At 39.4% G+C, this 17450-nt stretch overlaps 1 protein-coding gene across 1 annotated transcript in view; it reads left to right on the plus strand.

Moving 5' to 3' along the window:
* LOC103524623 (C-Jun-amino-terminal kinase-interacting protein 3-like) overlaps positions 1-17450 on the plus strand; it is a 29281-nt gene that overhangs the window by 1971 nt on the left and 9860 nt on the right. The window contains exons 2-11 of the mRNA XM_026819891.1: positions 3676-3796; positions 4544-4736; positions 4781-5006; positions 6149-6394; positions 10761-10973; positions 11970-12153; positions 14190-14401; positions 15244-15310; positions 15651-15716; positions 17209-17369. Coding sequence (XP_026675692.1) covers positions 3676-3796; positions 4544-4736; positions 4781-5006; positions 6149-6394; positions 10761-10973; positions 11970-12153; positions 14190-14401; positions 15244-15310; positions 15651-15716; positions 17209-17369 — 1689 coding nt within the window. The remainder of the gene's footprint in view (positions 1-3675; positions 3797-4543; positions 4737-4780; positions 5007-6148; positions 6395-10760; positions 10974-11969; positions 12154-14189; positions 14402-15243; positions 15311-15650; positions 15717-17208; positions 17370-17450) is intronic.

Here is a 17450-nt window from a genome sequence, read left to right on the forward strand (position 1 = left end):
AAAAAAAAAAAAAAAAAAAAAAAAAAAAAAAACTCGGTGATTGTGAACGGGCTATTACGCCTCTCTATACTTATTTTATTTCTTCTTTTGCGCCGCCTCTCTGTATTTCTTCTACTCTTGGCATGTGTATTTTATTGTTGACAGACTCTAGTCTCTCTAGTGACAGTGAAGGGGACAGTCGCTCCAAACAACCTTCTGGTACGATCTAGTAGTTATTATACCCACTATTAACAGGGTTATGGGGGCACGAAACACGTCAGATGATAATGAGCTGATTTTTTTTTTTTTTTTTTTTTTTTTTTTTTTTTTAACCTATCTAACCACACAGATTTTTCAGTTAATCCTTCTCGGAACAGCTGGTTTTCCCCTATCCTGTCTTCCTTCTCTCTTCTATTTAGGGACAATAAGTAAGACCTTAGCAGTTACAGCTCCCTCTATCAAACCTCTTGAAAAAAAAGTCAGTTAATCCAGAGTTTAAGAAATACTGACCTGTGTAATTCAAATGGGTGCCGTGAAAGAAAATCCTTGACTCTGTGTTCTCTGTGGTAAGATCGGCCATAAGAGGTTTGATAGAGGAAGTGTGACAACTGGGGTCTTATCGTCCCGAAATCGAAGAAATAAGGACGGGATAGGAAAAATCCAGCCGTTCAGAGAACGAACCCTATCTTTTTAGGATACAGTTTGCCCCGGGCTGGAATCGAGCCCGCGACCTAGCGCTTATAAGGCAGTCGCGCGACCTTTAAGGGGCCGAATTGCGGGTAAACGTTCCAATCTAACTAGGCTGGGTAGCTCAGTCTTCATCTGGTGTTTCGTGTTCAAATTCAAACTTCTACTGTCGTCTCTGTGCAAATTTTTACTGGTGGATGGGTCACAAATCAGGAATGTCCATTAACTGTACCGTATACTCGTAAACTTAAACAGGGAGTAGCCAGCTTAGTCTGGCCGGGGAACTGTAAACAGGGAGTATACCAGCTTAGTCTGGCCGGGGGACTGTAAACAGGGAGTAGACCAGCTTAGTCTGGCTGGGGGACTGTAAACAGGGAGTAGACCAGCTTAGTCTGGCTGGGGGACTATAAGCAAAAATGAAACCTTGTGCTTTAAGAAACAAAGAGGGTTTGAATCCCGGTTAAGACACTTTTCAATCCCATCCAAGCAGTATAAACAAGCTGTATTATTTTGCTCTGAATTTCAGACGTTCATCAGGGCCGGTCTCGTTCGGGTTCCAGTCACTAGAGAACGCCACCAACGCCAACAATCTCAAGGCAATTACTAGTCCAGGCTCGGAGTTCCCCCCTATTGCAGCCTCCCCTGATTCCACACATTCGAATACCAGTCTGAGGAATGAAATGGGACCGGGTGGGGTAAGTGAATATATTGGCACCCATAGAGAAAATGTAGAAGGGAACAAATTGGTACCCATTTTATAACGTTGGTACTCATTGGTACCCATTTTATAACGTTGGTACTTATTGTTACCCATTTTATAACGTTGGTACTCATAGAAAAAATGGGTAAAGGAACAGAATGGTACATCGGTACCTATTTAGTTGAAATCCCAGTCATAAAAGTTGGGCATTAGGTAGTTCCCTGTATAGCCCTAAATAGCTGAACTTTGGTCCGGAATAACGGCCGAACCGTACCTTCTGAAAACAGGGCCCAAGGATACTTTTGATCTACATAATTAATCGAATATCTGTACCAAGTTCGAGCGACTTTGGCTGAAGTCTAAAAGCCTGAGCATTGCGAAAGATTTGGCGTTAAATAGCGGCCGAACCGTACATTTCTCGAGGTCCGGCCCGCGGACACTTTTGGTCTTCATTAATTATGGAAGCTGTCTGCAAAATTTGAGTGTGGTAAAGGTAAAGTCGTGAGAAGCGCTAGATCCTTTTGAGGTTTTTCCCTGTATAGCCCTAAATAGCGGTGTAGGGTGCGAGGGGGATGTCTTCTGACATTCTTTTTTTCTCATTGCTATACAATTTACATATAACTGAATGTCCTTCCCTCCTCTAATCTAATCGTATCTATTTACAGGATATGCCAACAGACGAGGACCACAGTTACCGGGAGCCGTCAGAGCGTGGCTGGTCGGAAACCCTGGGCTCCGTCAGCAAGGATGTGAGTCCGGACCAGGATATATCTGAAGACATGCCACCGCCTCCTATACCGTCCACACCTGGAAAAGTGTTAAAGTGTCTTAATATGTAGGAGATCAGGTTCGATTCCTGACGGGTTGAAATAAAATTAATCGCCTATGGCCACGTTAGAAAGGGTACGTATTTTATGTACTTGCTACTGGGAGAAAAATAGGAAAACCTTGGTTTCCTGTGTTATGTGAGTAGATCAGGAAAGTAAAATTACAAAGTTATGTTTACTTTGTAAGTTTGAAGGTATTTAAATGGGGAAAACAGTAGTACTGTCCTGTGATTCGTTATAATGCAATAGGTGTAATAACATTATGTCTAATTGTCTATTCTGAGCGACCTACCTGGGGCCCATTCCCATTTTTCTTTTGTACCTAAATAATAAATTGAAGGAAAAAATCATGTGTTACGTCTGTTACGTATCTGCTTAGGGGTACCAAGCTACAAAGAATATAAGTAGAATAGAATATACCTTGTTTATCCTGCTGGGATAGGACTGAAAAGTCCCTTTACCCCCACAGTCTAACCGAGGTCTCATATATTTTGACATATTATGGGGAACACCGTCAGTCGACACCGTTTGGTGTTGTAGCAACGTCTAAAATCACAAGAGAAATGTAAAATCCAATCATTTTCACGAATGGACCCTCAGTCGCGTTGTTAACCCGTTCAATTAACCCACCATGTTAACCCTAATAACTCTGTATTGTTTCTGTTTCGTGTCCCGTTATTCTGACTGCTGCCTCTGTGTCACCTAACCCTATTCTACTAACCTCCATGTCTCTTAACCCTGGTACCTCCTGCTAACACAAATAACCCCCTCGACCAACAGTTAACGACAACTTCTTTGGTAAGGCCCTATTCAGTTCTATGTAAGAGTAGAAGTGATAGTTATTTCTCGGGAGTGCATCTGTGCAATCTCGAAAAGTTTTGCTAGTAAAGCAATCGTTAGTCAATTGAAGTTACTGTGGTTTAGTCAAATACTAAAAAACCAAGAGGCGAGGTTTACGCTACGCCATTGTTTACCACTTGATCTTGTCCCATTAGCTGGTGGTTCTAGTAGATAACTGACTCTGGAGCTGAATCTGAGCATTAGTCTGTGGACCCATTTATATAATAAGCCAGTTAAATGTACAAATGCGATGAAACTAAAAAAAAAAAAAAAAAAAAAAAAAAAAAAAAAAAAAAAAAAAAAAAGTTAAGTACCTACTTAAGTGATGGGCTAATTAGAGGAATATTTAAAAAGTCAACCAATAGAAAGCCTTTGATTTTGAACACTGTTAACTTCACAAAATGATTGCCTATACTCTTAACAGTAAAGGAACATGGTAGAGCTGCTTAATTATTCTAGCATTACCCTGACAAAATATGACTGATGTGATAATCTTCAATGTAAAAAAAAAAAAAAATAGAATATAAAAAATCCATCAACTTTGACTTCATCCTTTATTTATTTTTTTCTACAGAAATTGTTCCAAATAGAAGATAAAATCCATCAACTTTGACTTCATCCTTTATTTATTTTTTTCTACAGAAATTGTTCCAAATAGAAGATGCATTGGAAGATGACAAGAAAGAATTGAACAGCAAAATAGAAAGTCTAGAATCCATAGTACGAATGCTAGAACTCAAGTCAAAAAATGCATCAGACCATGGTAAGTATTCATTCTGCACTGATTATTATTCATAGGCCTCAATGTCTTGAAAATTTACTGAGTAAAACAGAGATAATTTTACATGAGACATGACTGTATTCAAGAAGGTTTATCAAGGAATGTTCACTGTTGAAAATAATGGGTCTTCTTTCAAAGACCTCTTCATTTGTACGATTACGAAATTTTCATCACACGAATTTGTATTAATTTGAACACTGAATACAATAATGTGCATTCAAATGCACTTCTTTCTTGTGGTATTTACTGTGGCAGGATTCTCAAAAAAGGAACTCTTCCACCCAACCACAAGCTCTTCCTCTTTTAAAAATTGCTCTTCTATAAAGAAAAATCAAAAATTGAACTTTTCTCTAATTGAGAAAATTGGTAGGTTCCTTGAGTTCTTGATTGTATTACTTTCTTCAATCTAGATTCGTAGAAGCTTTATTTGAACACTGAATACAATAATGTGCATTCAAATGCACTTTTTTCTTGTGGTATTTACTGTGGCAGGAATCTCAAAAAAGGAACTCTTCCACCCAACCACAAGCTCTTCCTCTTTTAATTGAACTTTTCTCTAATTGAGAAAATTGGTAGGTTCCTTGAGTTCTTGATTGTATTACTTTCTTCAATCTAGATTCGTAGAAGCTTAACCCATCCTTTAGGGATATTTAGCCCCTACACCTAAGCCTCAGATTGGGCTTTTTTCTTCAGTCTAAGTAAGTAAGATATAATTTTCGAATTTTCCAGTGTACCGACTGGAAGAGAAGGAACAAGAGCTGAAGAAGGAATACTCAATACTGCACGAGAGATACACGGAGCTGTTGAAAACTCACATGGAGTATATCGAGAGAACTAAACTCATGATGGGCTCTGGGAGTAGCGATAGAATGGACTCGAGACCTCCCCGCCTGCCCTCTATGGGATTGGGACACATCAACTCGTAAGTGGTTGACCATTTGTGCTTGTATTAAAAAGAACAAACAGAACAATCATATTGGTTTTGAATGGGGAACTAAATGGTATTTATTATACAGAACTTCAAATTGCTGAAACCACAACCTCTTGTGCTCAAGGGTTAGAGCTGTTGAAAACTCACATGGAGTATATCGAGAGAACCAAACTCATGATGGGCTCTGGGAGTAGCGATAGAATGGACTCGAGACCTCCCCGCCTGCCCTCTATGGGATTGGGACACATCAACTCGTTTTGGGTATAATGAATTCTTCCGGTAATCCGAACCTATTTGTTATCGTATGTATTTAGCACTTATGCTTTCATTCTATCCCACTATATAATGTCTCGTATTTACTTATTGCTAAAGCACAATTTCTCGTATCTTCGTATCTTCTCGTGTTTGCTCTGCGTATTTTGCACTTTTTTCTATAGCAAATGTACAGCATATTTCTTACTTTTTATTACCAGCAGCTGGTAGAAAGTGTCCTTATTTTACTCGTCATTGCATGCTGGGCCCGGTTTGTGTACAGTTGTTGTAAGTGTTAAAATTTTTGAATATGTTGTTGATATTATGCTCTGTAACCGTTCGTAGGAAAAGTGTTTATTTTATTAATTTTTTTGTCTTCTCTCTATTTGTTATCCTATTCCTCTATTCTATTGATTTGATTCCTTCCTTTCCACTTTTATTATTTTCTTATTTCCGAAGCCTCTTTATTGTCATAATTTTCATAAATTTAACTTCATTTCTTTCCATTCCTTCAGTACAGACCTTTTTTATTGTAATTCTTGAAAGAGATAGATATTAATTTTAAAATTTATTGTTTATTTTTATCTTAAGGGGCCTCTAAATCTTTCTTCCTAAGACTAGCATGCTTGATGTATCTTGCATCCTCTAGTATTCTTCTGCCTTTAGAAAGCCCATTTTCTCCACGTCTTGGTTCTCTCTGTAATATTGTTTCCAATATTTCTAGATGTTCTAGCCATGTTTAGTACCAATGTTTCGTTTTAATATAAGTATTGAAACTCCTGACATTAAATATGTCTTTCAGGACGTTTGATGTAATAATTTCACAGTTCAACCAAAGTTGCTGAATAAGTGACCAAGTTAAAAAATTTCAGTTTAATGTACACACAGGCTCTTTAAATCAGCTCCTGAGTTGTGTTACCTAACGAAATCTCAGACAAACACCCGTCCAAATACCAACCACCCACAACGTTGCTTAACTTCAGAGATCCGTCAAACTATTGCAATCCACTTCGCATAAGCTTAACCCATCTATTGGGGCAGTTGCCCCTACACCGAAGCCTCAGAGTGGGCATTTTGTGTGTCTGCATTCCACTTGCTATCGCCGCTGGCTACTGAGAGAGAGCCTAGTCCCCGCCTAATATAAATATCATCGTGTCAGGTGCAGTGAGAAGGTAGCCACGCGACGCGCCAACGAGCGTCGGGAACAATACCGCCAGGTGCGCGCGCACGTGCGCAAAGATGACGGCCGCCTGCAGGCGTACGGATGGAGTCTGCCCGCCAAACTCACGTCTACGCCACCTGTACACCCCCTGCCCCCACCTTCATCCTCGGCCCAGGTACCTGTTCCGGTGCCAGTCTACTGTCGACCCCTCACGGAGAAGGAACCCGGCATGAAGGTAAGTGTCCCCCAGGAGATGGCAATAGGTGACTTTGTGTAAGGAGGAGTAGTATACATGACATATGTGTATTTTTGTAAAAGTTAAATTTGTGTGATAAAGAAGGAATAATAATGTACAATTGTACATAAAATGTGTATTTTTGTAAAGGTGTGCAATTTTGTATGTAAATTAGCAAAATGAAGATATGGCCAAAGTGGATTTTTTCGGAAAGTTTCTTTACAACTGACTGTAATTAAACTCACAACGTTTCGATGTGCTAAACAATTTATTAGAAGACATAATATTGTATCTGAAAAAAATAAAATTGTTTTGTATAAATTTGAAAATTCTAAATCCAAGATAAGACAATTTACAAATGAGTTAGGATGTAAATCCTAGGTTCACTTATGTACTTCCTGTTGATTTTTTTACTTTCTTTGGTGAAAATGTGGCTTTTCGGGGCATTCCTGTCTCCTTCCAATTCTGTCTTTTATATTCGATAGCCTATTCTATTCTATTCTATTCTCAACTATTCAATTCTATTCTAAACTATTCTATTCTATTCTATTCCATAGATCAAGGTGTGGTTATACTCGTGCTTTCTTTCTTTTATACTCTTTTCCTCTATTTTCCTTGAACGATCCTTTTCTTTCCGTTTACACTCGTATTTTGTGTCATATCTCTTTCCTTTCCATTGGGGATTGCTTCCTTAAAGGATTTTGCTGACGCCAAGTCCTTTCAAGGGCCCCCAGGTTTGCATGTAGTTTTAATTGGCATAACGGAGTAATCACTTAGTGTATACGATTTTTGCGGCCCTCAAAAAAAACAGCTTGCCTTTAAACCTCTAACTTTTAAGGTGACGGATAAATTTTGCCTAACTCTATTGTAATCTAATAGGTATAAGTAGGTACCCATATGAATAATGTAAAATTGTAATTTGGTTTTAAATTTTAACCTTTAACATTAGGAATAATAATAATAATAATAATAATAATAATAATATATGTTTAGTACTAATATAAGTATTAAAACTCTTGACATTAAATATGTCTTTCAGGACGTTTGATGTAATAATTTCACAGTTCAACCAAAGATGCTGAATAAGTGACCAAGTTAAAAAATTTCAGTTTAATGTACACACAGACTCTTTAAATCAGCTCCTGAGTTGTGTTACCTAACGAGATCTCAGAGAGACACCCGTCCTGATACCAACCACGCACAACGTTGCTTAACTTCAGAGATCCGTCAAACTATTGCAATCCACTTCGCATAAGCTTAACCCATCTTTTGGGGCAGTTACCCCCTACACCGAAGCCTCAGAGTGGGCATATTGTGTGTCTGCATTCCACTTGCTATCGCCGCTGGCTACTGAGAGAGAGCCTAGTCCCCGCCTAATATAAATATCATCGTGTCAGGTGCACAAGTAACCCCCCTAACATGAAATAAACCCATAATTTTCTGTCCCCTTTTCTCAACACAGGCAACTGGGTACATCCTGGGGAATATGCCTCTTCCGGTGCGTTTATTTTATTTATTTCAAAACAAAGCTTTAGTTTATTTCATTTATTTCAAAATGAGCTTTATAGTTTTCGTTTCTAAACCTTGTATACCTAATGTGAGCTTTGAGCTTTCTTTTTTAGTTTTGAGATTTGGATACTGTTTCCCTCCTCTTCTTCTTTGATTCTGTGTATTTTTAGCTAAATCCCCTTTAGGGATAATTATGTACTTTACTTTCTATTTGTTCCTGTAGTTTCAATAAGATGCTTTTCTTTTTATTCTAGCACTGGGGGGAGTTGCAACTACCATTTGATGTGTTTTCACTGAAGTGTCTACAGAGATACAGTGTTGTCTTTTTGGCTGTTGCAACTTCCCTACTTCCTCGCACTACTGTGATGATCCAAACTATTATCTCCCAAATATCACCTCAAATAGATCATTAAACACATAACCGACACTTAAAAAATAATAAAAGAAAAAGTCAGTGGGGGCACGGTTAGTCCAGTGGTAACGCGCTTGCTTGCCATACAGAAGGTCCCGCGTTCGAATCCCACCATCGACAAAAATTTGTACTCGTTTTTCGATTGCAAATATTTCAACGGGTTACTTTCTGGTGTTCTCGTGTTGACCCAGCACCTAAATGGGAAGTATTGTGTCTCTTCTCGCCCATCTGATGAGAGGCATACTACGGGATGGACATGCTACGACACAGACCACATGCGTCCAATGTAGCAGTTGGTTCATTGCTACGAAATAAAAACGGCGGTGAAACACTCATCTTAAAAAAAAAAAATATATATATATATAGCGAAATAAAAACGGCGGTAAAACACTCATCTTTTTCAAGAAGAAGAAGAAGAAGAAGAAGAAGAAGAAAAAAAAGTCCCATCCCCGTTTAGAACTGCCCGAGTTAGGATTTATTGCCCGTGTTATAGCATGACCCCCACCAATGTACTTGTTATCATAGCACCTGCACCTCCCAGGTCCAGAATGTCCTATCACATGAGTTGGATCACCACTATAATTTCACGTTTTAACATTTCTTCTTCTCTGTTTACTTTTCGCGCCTTTCTATGTTCTATTTCTTCTCTTGCACCTCTTTCTTGCAGCGCGTTCACACTCATCGTTTTTGTTTTATTTTTATATTATTTTGTCATTTTATTACATGTTAATATTATTAGTTTTTTCAGTTGTCATGTGGTTTTAGATTTTTAATAACAAAAAAAAAAAAAAAAAAAAAAAAAAAACCGGGGAGAGTACCACCAAGAGGTGAGTTCCTATGCTCTTTGTTATTAGGATCTCGTAATTATGTAGATATAATAATAATAGTGCTTATTTATACTGCACGCATAGGACCGAAAAGTCCCTTTACTCCAGCAGTAGGCTACTACTATTATTGTGGTCAAATTCTCAAATTATATTGAGGATAAAATTCCATACCTCGGCTGGGATTGAACCCACGCCCTCCTGTTTACCAGGCGAGCGCCTTGACCACTACACCACCGAGGTAGGTTGTAATGTCCTCTTCTCTTCGTTTTCGGGACGATAAGACCTTAAGTTGTGTCCACACATAGTCGAAGGCCGCTACACCACCGAGGCAGGTGTATATGTAGAATGTAGATATGTAGGTACTAATAGTTCATTGAACGTACAATACACAGAAACACTTCATTTATTAAAAGATTGCCTATTCTCCCAACGGGCACGGTTAGTCTCGTGGTAACGTGCCTGCTTACCATGCTAAAGGCTGGAGATGCCCACCATTGGCATCAGGACATTCATTGCCTACAGGACATTCGAAAAAAAAAAGAAAAAAAAATCCAATGGAACTCACGACAAGTGGGAAGTATTGTGTCCCTTCTCCCCCCATCTGATGAGCAAACACTACGTGATGAACATGCTAGATAATACCTGTACAGATGAATTTATTATTGATGTCACCTTTCTTAGCTATCTCAGTAAAATTTTTCTATGAGTAAAATGGTGTCCAACATGAGTTGTACTGTTCTGACTAGTGACATTGTGTGTTCTAGGTATGGGGAAGGAGATTGAGAACCTCATTATGGAGAACAACGAACTTCTAGCTACCAAGTAAGTAATATACGCATAAATATTCTAAAGATCTTCAGAAGGTCTGACTGGGGGACCTTAACCAGGGAGCAGACCAGTGTCTTACTGTGGGACTATAAAATACGGATCAGAGCAGCCAAACCCTAACCAGACTGACTAGCTGGAGGTTACAAAGGGTTTATCTATCATGCTTCAAAGGAAAAGTACAGGTCCTCATGATGGTTGACTGCGGTTCGGGACGTGTCAAGTAATCTTGGCTAGAGACCATCAACCCTCCTCCTCCTCGGTGCAGTCAAACTGCTACAACTACATAGTTATTCGATCAAGCTGTTATTAACGCCTAAGGTTTAATGTAGCCAGCCTAGTTAGCTTAGTTGGTAGTGCGTCTGCCTTGTAAGCGCTAGGCCGCGGGTTCGATTCCCGCCCGGGGCGGATTAAGGGTCTATTATTCTATTATTACCTATTATTTTGTAAATTAATACTAGGCTATGTCTCAATTACCTAGTGTGGTGGTGGTTCTGTCAACCCTCAAAAGTAGTCTAGGAATTTTTCTCACCCATTCACTTTGTTTATACATTTTTTTCTTTTTTACACTTTCATAACAGGATTCTCACTTAGTTTTGTATACTATGTTATTAAACCCAGAAAATAAACGAGACCTTCTTTAGACTGCTATGGTAAAGGGACTTTTTAGTCTCATTCGAGCGGGATAAACAAGGTATTCTATTAGTGAGATCTTCCACCCAACCGGTTTTTTCTGTACCTCACTTTTTTTACTCCCACTCAAATGTTTCACTCCCTCTTTTTCGCTCCTCAGATCTGGTGCGCCGCAGGAGTCAACCTCAGCGGAGGTCGAACAAGCGACGGAGGCGCTATAGTGGGGGCCAGCGTGTTCTACTCCGACCCTCAGTCTGGTAGACCTCTAGAGAATGGAGAGGGAACCGCCCCCCTGGAGGAGGAAGATAAGACTGACCCCGCCGATCTGAGCACGAGATCCCCCGAGATACAGAAGATTGATGACGAGCTTAAGGTAAGATAGAGTAGAACTAGTGGTTAAACCGACCCGTCCTTTGTACGGGATCAGCGCGGCGTAAGAGGCATAAATTTGAAGCGCCGCCATTTTGAATCAGGATGGAATGTGGCAAATTTAAGTAGCCTATGTCACCCTCAACCGTCAAACACAAAAAAAAAAAAAAAAATATATATCAATCGGTCGAGCCATTTTCTCGTAAAGATAGGATAGAGTAGAACTAGTGGTTGAACCGTCCCGTCTTTTGTACGGGATCAGCCCAGCGTAAGAGGCATAACTTTGAAGCGCTGCCATTTTGAATCAGGATGGAATGTGACAAATTTAAGTAGCCTATGTCACCCTCAAGACTCTTCTTAACAACCACAAAAAAATTCATCAAAATCGGTCGAGCCGTTTTCTCGTGAAAAGAGGATATACCTTGTTTATCCTGCCAGAATGAGACTGAAACTCAAAATAAGATGGTTCTGTCTGGTACGAGGAAAAGTTCGGGTTAAATTTTAGCGAGTATGATTGAAAGCCAAAAACTTTTTTAATCTTTTTTTCGATCCCACTCAGGTTGGGTACCTATGGCATGCGGCCCCAATCTATTCTAGCCTTGTAATTTTGAAGGGTCGCGAATCTAATATTTTGACTATGTTCCCAGGAAGGTGAAAGGCTTCGTAAGGAGTTAGAGGAACAGGAGCAGCAGCTGTCCTCTCTCGTTTGGATCTGCACGAGTACTCAGCAGATCAGCAAGGTGGCTCTTTCCTTTCCATTGGGGCCTGCTGACACTTGTTTGTCCTGCCAGAATGAGACTGAAACTGAAAATAAGATGGTTCTGTCTGGTACGAGGAAAAGTCGGGTTAAATTTTAGCGAGTATGATTGAAAGCCAAAAACTTTTGTAATCTTTTTTCTCGATGCCACTAAGGTTGGGTACCTATGGAATGCGGCCCCAATCTATTCTAGCCTTGTAATTTTGAAGGGTCGCAAATCTTATATTTTGACCATGTTCCCAGGAAGGTGAAAGGCTTCGTAAGGAGTTAGAGGAACAGGAGCAGCAGCTCTCCTCTCTCGTTTGGATCTGCACGAGTACACAGCAGATCAGCAAGGTGGCTGTCATCGATGCCAACAATCCTGCTGACATCCTCGAGTCATTCACCGTCTGTCAAAGTCATCTGCTGTGTATTGCCTCTGTGCCAGGTATGTGAAACATCTCAGGCATTTATTAGCGTTTTCCTACCAGTAGGTTAGGTGATCACTGACTACTGCAAAACGCAACAGTGCTTTACTTCATGTAAGAGGTTGCATTTCAACAATGGTGAATACCATCTAATGCTGGAGTGATACCACTGGGTATCTCCATCATGTCATGTTTATTTATCTCAACCGATTTGCTTATTACAATTTTGTATACATTAATTGTAGATTGTAAATTAAACCTTTTTTTTAAAAAAAAAAAAAAAAAAACTTCATCTAAGAGTAGTGCGTAGACCAAGTAGGCGAAGGGCATCCGCTCGTAAAAATTTTATGCTGACCCCGTCTGTACACGGGAAAAGGCGAAGAAGAAGAAGAAGACTAAACTGTTAGCATAATGGAACAACTTGCTCTAAGCAGACAGTCTAAATAAAGCACTACTTATACTTATTTTCTTCAGGAGGACGTGCCCATGGCTCAGAGGAAGAGGTTCACGCGTGTAGAAATGGCCCGGGTACTCATGGAACGGAACCAATACAAGGAGAGGTTTATGGAACTACAAGAGGCGGTACGGTGGACTGAAATGGTGCGGGCGACTAGACATGAGAGCGAGTTTGATAAGAAGAACAGACTCAGTGTGTGGAAGTTGTAAGTAGAAATTGTAGTTGTAAGGAGAGGTTTGTGGAACTACAAGAGGCAGTACGGTGGACTGAAATGGTGCGGGCGACTAGACAAGAGGGAAAGTCACAAAAGATGTAATCACGTCGCAGTGACATAGGGCTTACAGAGGGAGTATACCAGCCTGAATTTCCCTTCCTAAAGAAATAGCAAAGGTTGAGTGCGAAGGGCATCCACTCGTAAAAATTTTGTAGCCAAAACAAACTGTCAGCCCAAAGCAATCACTTAGCTAGAGGCCTGATTGAGAGGCTGACGAAAAACGCCGACCTCGTCTGTACACGGGAAAGGGCGAAGAAAAAGAGGAACTGACATCCCTTGGGCCCTTTTCTTTCAGTTTTGGTAATCTCTTCAGTGGAGGAGGGGACGGGAGAGGGGGCACCTCCGGTCTGAGTGGCGTGGGCCGGAAAAATCTCCCGTACGGGGATGTGCGCTACAACGCCCCTTCGCATCATGTAAGTCCGGCCTTGGATACAATGAGAAAACGAAACTTCAGCGAGCGTAAACGCGGCCTGGATCATATTGAATCAGGAGACCTGTGAGTACCTTTCTTTGTTTGTTTGTTTGTTTGTTCTCGTGTCCGTTTTGTGTGATCGTGTAACTTGACCTTTTTTTTTTTTTTTTCATATTTCTCCATTTTTCCACAGTTATTATTTTTTTACTCATAGATACTGTAACTTGATTCTTTTTTTCCGATTTTTTTTTTTTATTATTATTATTTTATTTATTTATTTTTTTTCACCTAATTTAGTATTATTTTACTGGCACGTTCGAGATGATTAAAATGAAATGTGACTTTTGTTCTAATATGTCTCAATGGTTGAGACTTGATGATGTTGTCATAGACTAAACAGTGGGGCTTCAGATGTTTTTGACTTTTAGAGGGGTATAAAAAAAATTGTGTTCTTTTTTATATAAAAAAAAAACAGTCAGAAAACAACATGAATCTTAAAATTAATAAGACGAAGAAGTCCTCCATTTTTTTTTTTTTTTTTTTTTTAAACCGGTTTTTAACATTCTTAAGTTATACCTGGATTAGAATAGCTTGATCCCATTCTGTTACCCGCCCTATTCGACTTTGCCTAACTTATATGTTCCCGAGAGCTCTCCTATAACATTGACCAGTGAGTTAGAAAGGCCTTTTTTCAGTCCCTCAGAGAAAGATAAACCTACAAATACAACTCTGGTCATTATTAGTCCTATTTTTCTTTCGTAATTTCTCCTCTTCTGAATCTCGTTTCCCCTCTTTTCTCGCTACCTGTACTAATCCTTAGGAAATCCAAGATGGCGCGCCATCGGAATCGGTTCGAATTCCGAAAAGAACATACAACTTTTACCTATTTAATTCCTCTCCCTTACTATTTCAGGTGCTAAAGAATCCGACTATTTAGTGAACAGCACAGAGGTGCACTCTAACGGTGCTAACGGTAGTGCCGACAATAATGGCGGCCCCGAGTCCTCCCTCTCCTCTCTAGAACCTGCCGTCCCCTCCGGCCAGGAAAATGGCGGCGAACGAAACGCCGACAATGGCGAAAGCGAACACGAAGACGAAACGGCCAATATTGGTCATGTGACGTTTGTGACGGCCAGTGAGATACCTCCGCCTCAGACGAATAATGAAGAGACGAACTCGACTAGTACGAATAGTAAGTACGATGAATAATTGATTACCTGTTACTAATTATTCTTTTTCTTCGCCTTTTCCCGTGTTCAGTTTTTCGTCAGCCTCTCAATCAGCCCTAAAAGGATGATTGTTTTGGGCTGACATTTGGTTTTGGATACAAATGTTACGAGTGGATCCCCTTTGCTATTTTTACTTTCTATTTTTTTAGCAAGGGAAATTTCAGGCTGTTATCCTTTTTGTTTAAAGTTCCCCAGCCATGCCAAGCTGGTCTACTCCCTGTTTAAGGTCCCCCAGCCAGTTCAATATACCCTCTAAAAGCCCTATGTCCAATATTTTGGATATTTTTTTTTATCCAGTCTTAAAAGCCCAGCATAAATGTGTATCATAAAGATCCAGTGTCCAATTTGGTTAAAAATTTTGAACATTGGGCCGGGCCTATAAGTCTACAAAACCCTTAGGAACCCCTTATCAAATAATCAGGACGTTTGAAGTCGATGTATATTGAACCAAAAACTCAGTTTTTGGGTGGAAGAGGTCCTCCAGGAGAACTCTGTCTGTACATACATATCGGTTATTCCCTAGCAAAATAGTAACCTGTGCTCTTTTTTTTTTCGACCTCCCTTGTTCTGACTTTAGAAGCTAGGTTACCCTTCAGCACAAGATTTCTAATGGGACCCAGAATTGTGGGCAAGTTAGCAGCCGGTTGTATGTACGTACTATGTATGTACGTTACGTACGTACGTACGTACGTACGTAACGTACAGACCATGGGCTAAAAACCACTTTTTTGGAATCAGGGGACGGCCAGTGAGGTACCTCCGTCTCAGACGAATAATGAAGAGGCGAACTCGACTAGTACAAATAGTAAGTACGATGAATAATTGATTACCTGTTACTACTTATTCTTTTTCTTCGCCTTTTCCCGTGTTCAGTTTTTCGTCAGCCTCTCAATCAGCTCTAAAAGGATGATTGCTTTGGGCTGACATTTGGTTTTGGATACAAATGTTACGAGCGGATGCCCTTTGCTATTTTTTTAGCAAGGGAAATTTCAGGCTGTTATCCTTTTTGTTTAAAGTTCAATTTGGTTCAAATTTTTGAACATTGGGCCTATAAGAACTCTGTCTGTACATACATATCGGTTATTCCCTAGCAAAATAGTAACCTGTGCTCTTTTTTTTTTCGATCTCCCTTGTTCTGACTTTAGAAGCTAGGTTACCCTTCAGCACAAGATTTCTAATGGGACCCAGAATTGTGGGCAAGTTAGCAGCCGGTAGTATGTGGTGTGATGAATTTCGTTTGTCAAACTTGAGCTAAGAGATGACTAACCCTTTTGTAAATGGACTTATGTAGGAGTCGAAGGCTTTTAGAATAGAATATACCTTGTTTATCTTGCCCGAATAGGACTGAAAAGTCAATTTACTCCCGCAGTCTAACTAAGGTCTCATATACCTACATATTTGTACAGTTTTAGGTTTTACTAGTTTACCTATTCTTTAATATTTTTACTTTCCTACCTATTATATTCATTTACTTATTGTGCTGCTTCGATAAAAAAAGTTTCATAAAGTTTTAGACCCTAGTTCATAGTGGCGAAAAAACTATTTTAGTTCATAGAGACGTGGACGGGAGATTAACAAGCTTATACTAATTTTACTATCTTATTTTGTGAAGTTTATCTGATCATTTGTTGGGTTTATTTGATCAGAAATTGTTGAGTTTTCAGCTTATAATGTTTTTCCTACCTTCAATTACTACTCTGAAGGGTTCATATTATTAGGTACCTGCGTTAATTTATTGTTTTGATAATTTGAACTACTTCTTGACTTTAGTGTGCCTCCTGATTAGCCTAACGAGTGATATTTTAAAGCAAAGAAGATTTCCACTCGTAGGAGCTCTATTGTGTCATTATTAAATTAATACGGGGGGAAAAATCCACGTCTAACTAAGGTCTCATATACCTAAAGATTTGTACAGTTTTAGTTTTAGGTATACAGTTTTACTAGTTTACCTATTCTTTAATATTTTTACTTTCCTTCCTATTATATTCATTTACTTATTGTGCTGCTTCGATAAAAAAGTTTCATAAAGTTTTGGACCCTGGTTCATAGTGGCGAAAAAACTATTGGAATTCATAGAGACGTGAACGGGAGATTAACAAGCTTATACTTTTTTTTAAAAAAAATTTAGGTGCTTTAACATTTTTATGTCCTTCGCACCGATACTAATTTTACTATCTTATTTTGTGAAGTTTATTTGATCATTTGTTGGGTTTATTTGATCAGAAATTGTTCAGTTTTCAGCTTATAATGTTTTTCCTACCTTCAATTACTACTCTGAAGGGTTCATATTATTATGTACCTGCGTTAATTTATTGTTTTGATAATTTGAACTACTTCTTGACTTTAGTGTGCCTCCAGGCCTCCTGATTAGCTTAACGAGTGATATTTTAAAGCAAAGAAGATTTCCACTCGTAGGAGCTCTATTGTGTCATTATTAAATTAATACGGGGGGAAAAATCCATCACTCTGATGGGAACAAACCCGCGCCCTCCTGGTAACCAGGCGAGTGCCTTAACCTCTAGCCTATATCCTTATTTTCTGTTTTGTTCATATTGCTAGGTCCAGGGAGTGATCTAATGCTCTACTTAAAGCTACCTAAGCTAATGACCTATGTATCCATTTTGTTCTTGGTGATAGGTTCAGATTGTCCTAGTTAAATCACTTAAATGTTAAATCTAACCCCCTGTCTTGTTTTGTTCATAGTGGTAGGTTCAGGCAGTGCCCTAGTGACAGATATCAACGACCTCACGTCTACCACAGACTCTCCCCCTCCCCGACGTCTTATGAGGGAAATACAAGAAGGATTGGTCAAAGATGGACTGGCTAGACCCAATGAACTTTCAGGTGAGTGGACATTTTATATTGCTAGGTCCAGGGAGTGATCTAATGCTCTACTTAAAGCTACCTAAGCTAATGACCTATGTATCCATTTTGTTCATACTCAT

Source organism: Diaphorina citri, unplaced genomic scaffold (genome assembly GCF_000475195.1).
Source record: "Diaphorina citri unplaced genomic scaffold, Diaci psyllid genome assembly version 1.1 scaffold6, whole genome shotgun sequence".
Taxonomy (NCBI): domain Eukaryota; kingdom Metazoa; phylum Arthropoda; class Insecta; order Hemiptera; family Psyllidae; genus Diaphorina; species Diaphorina citri.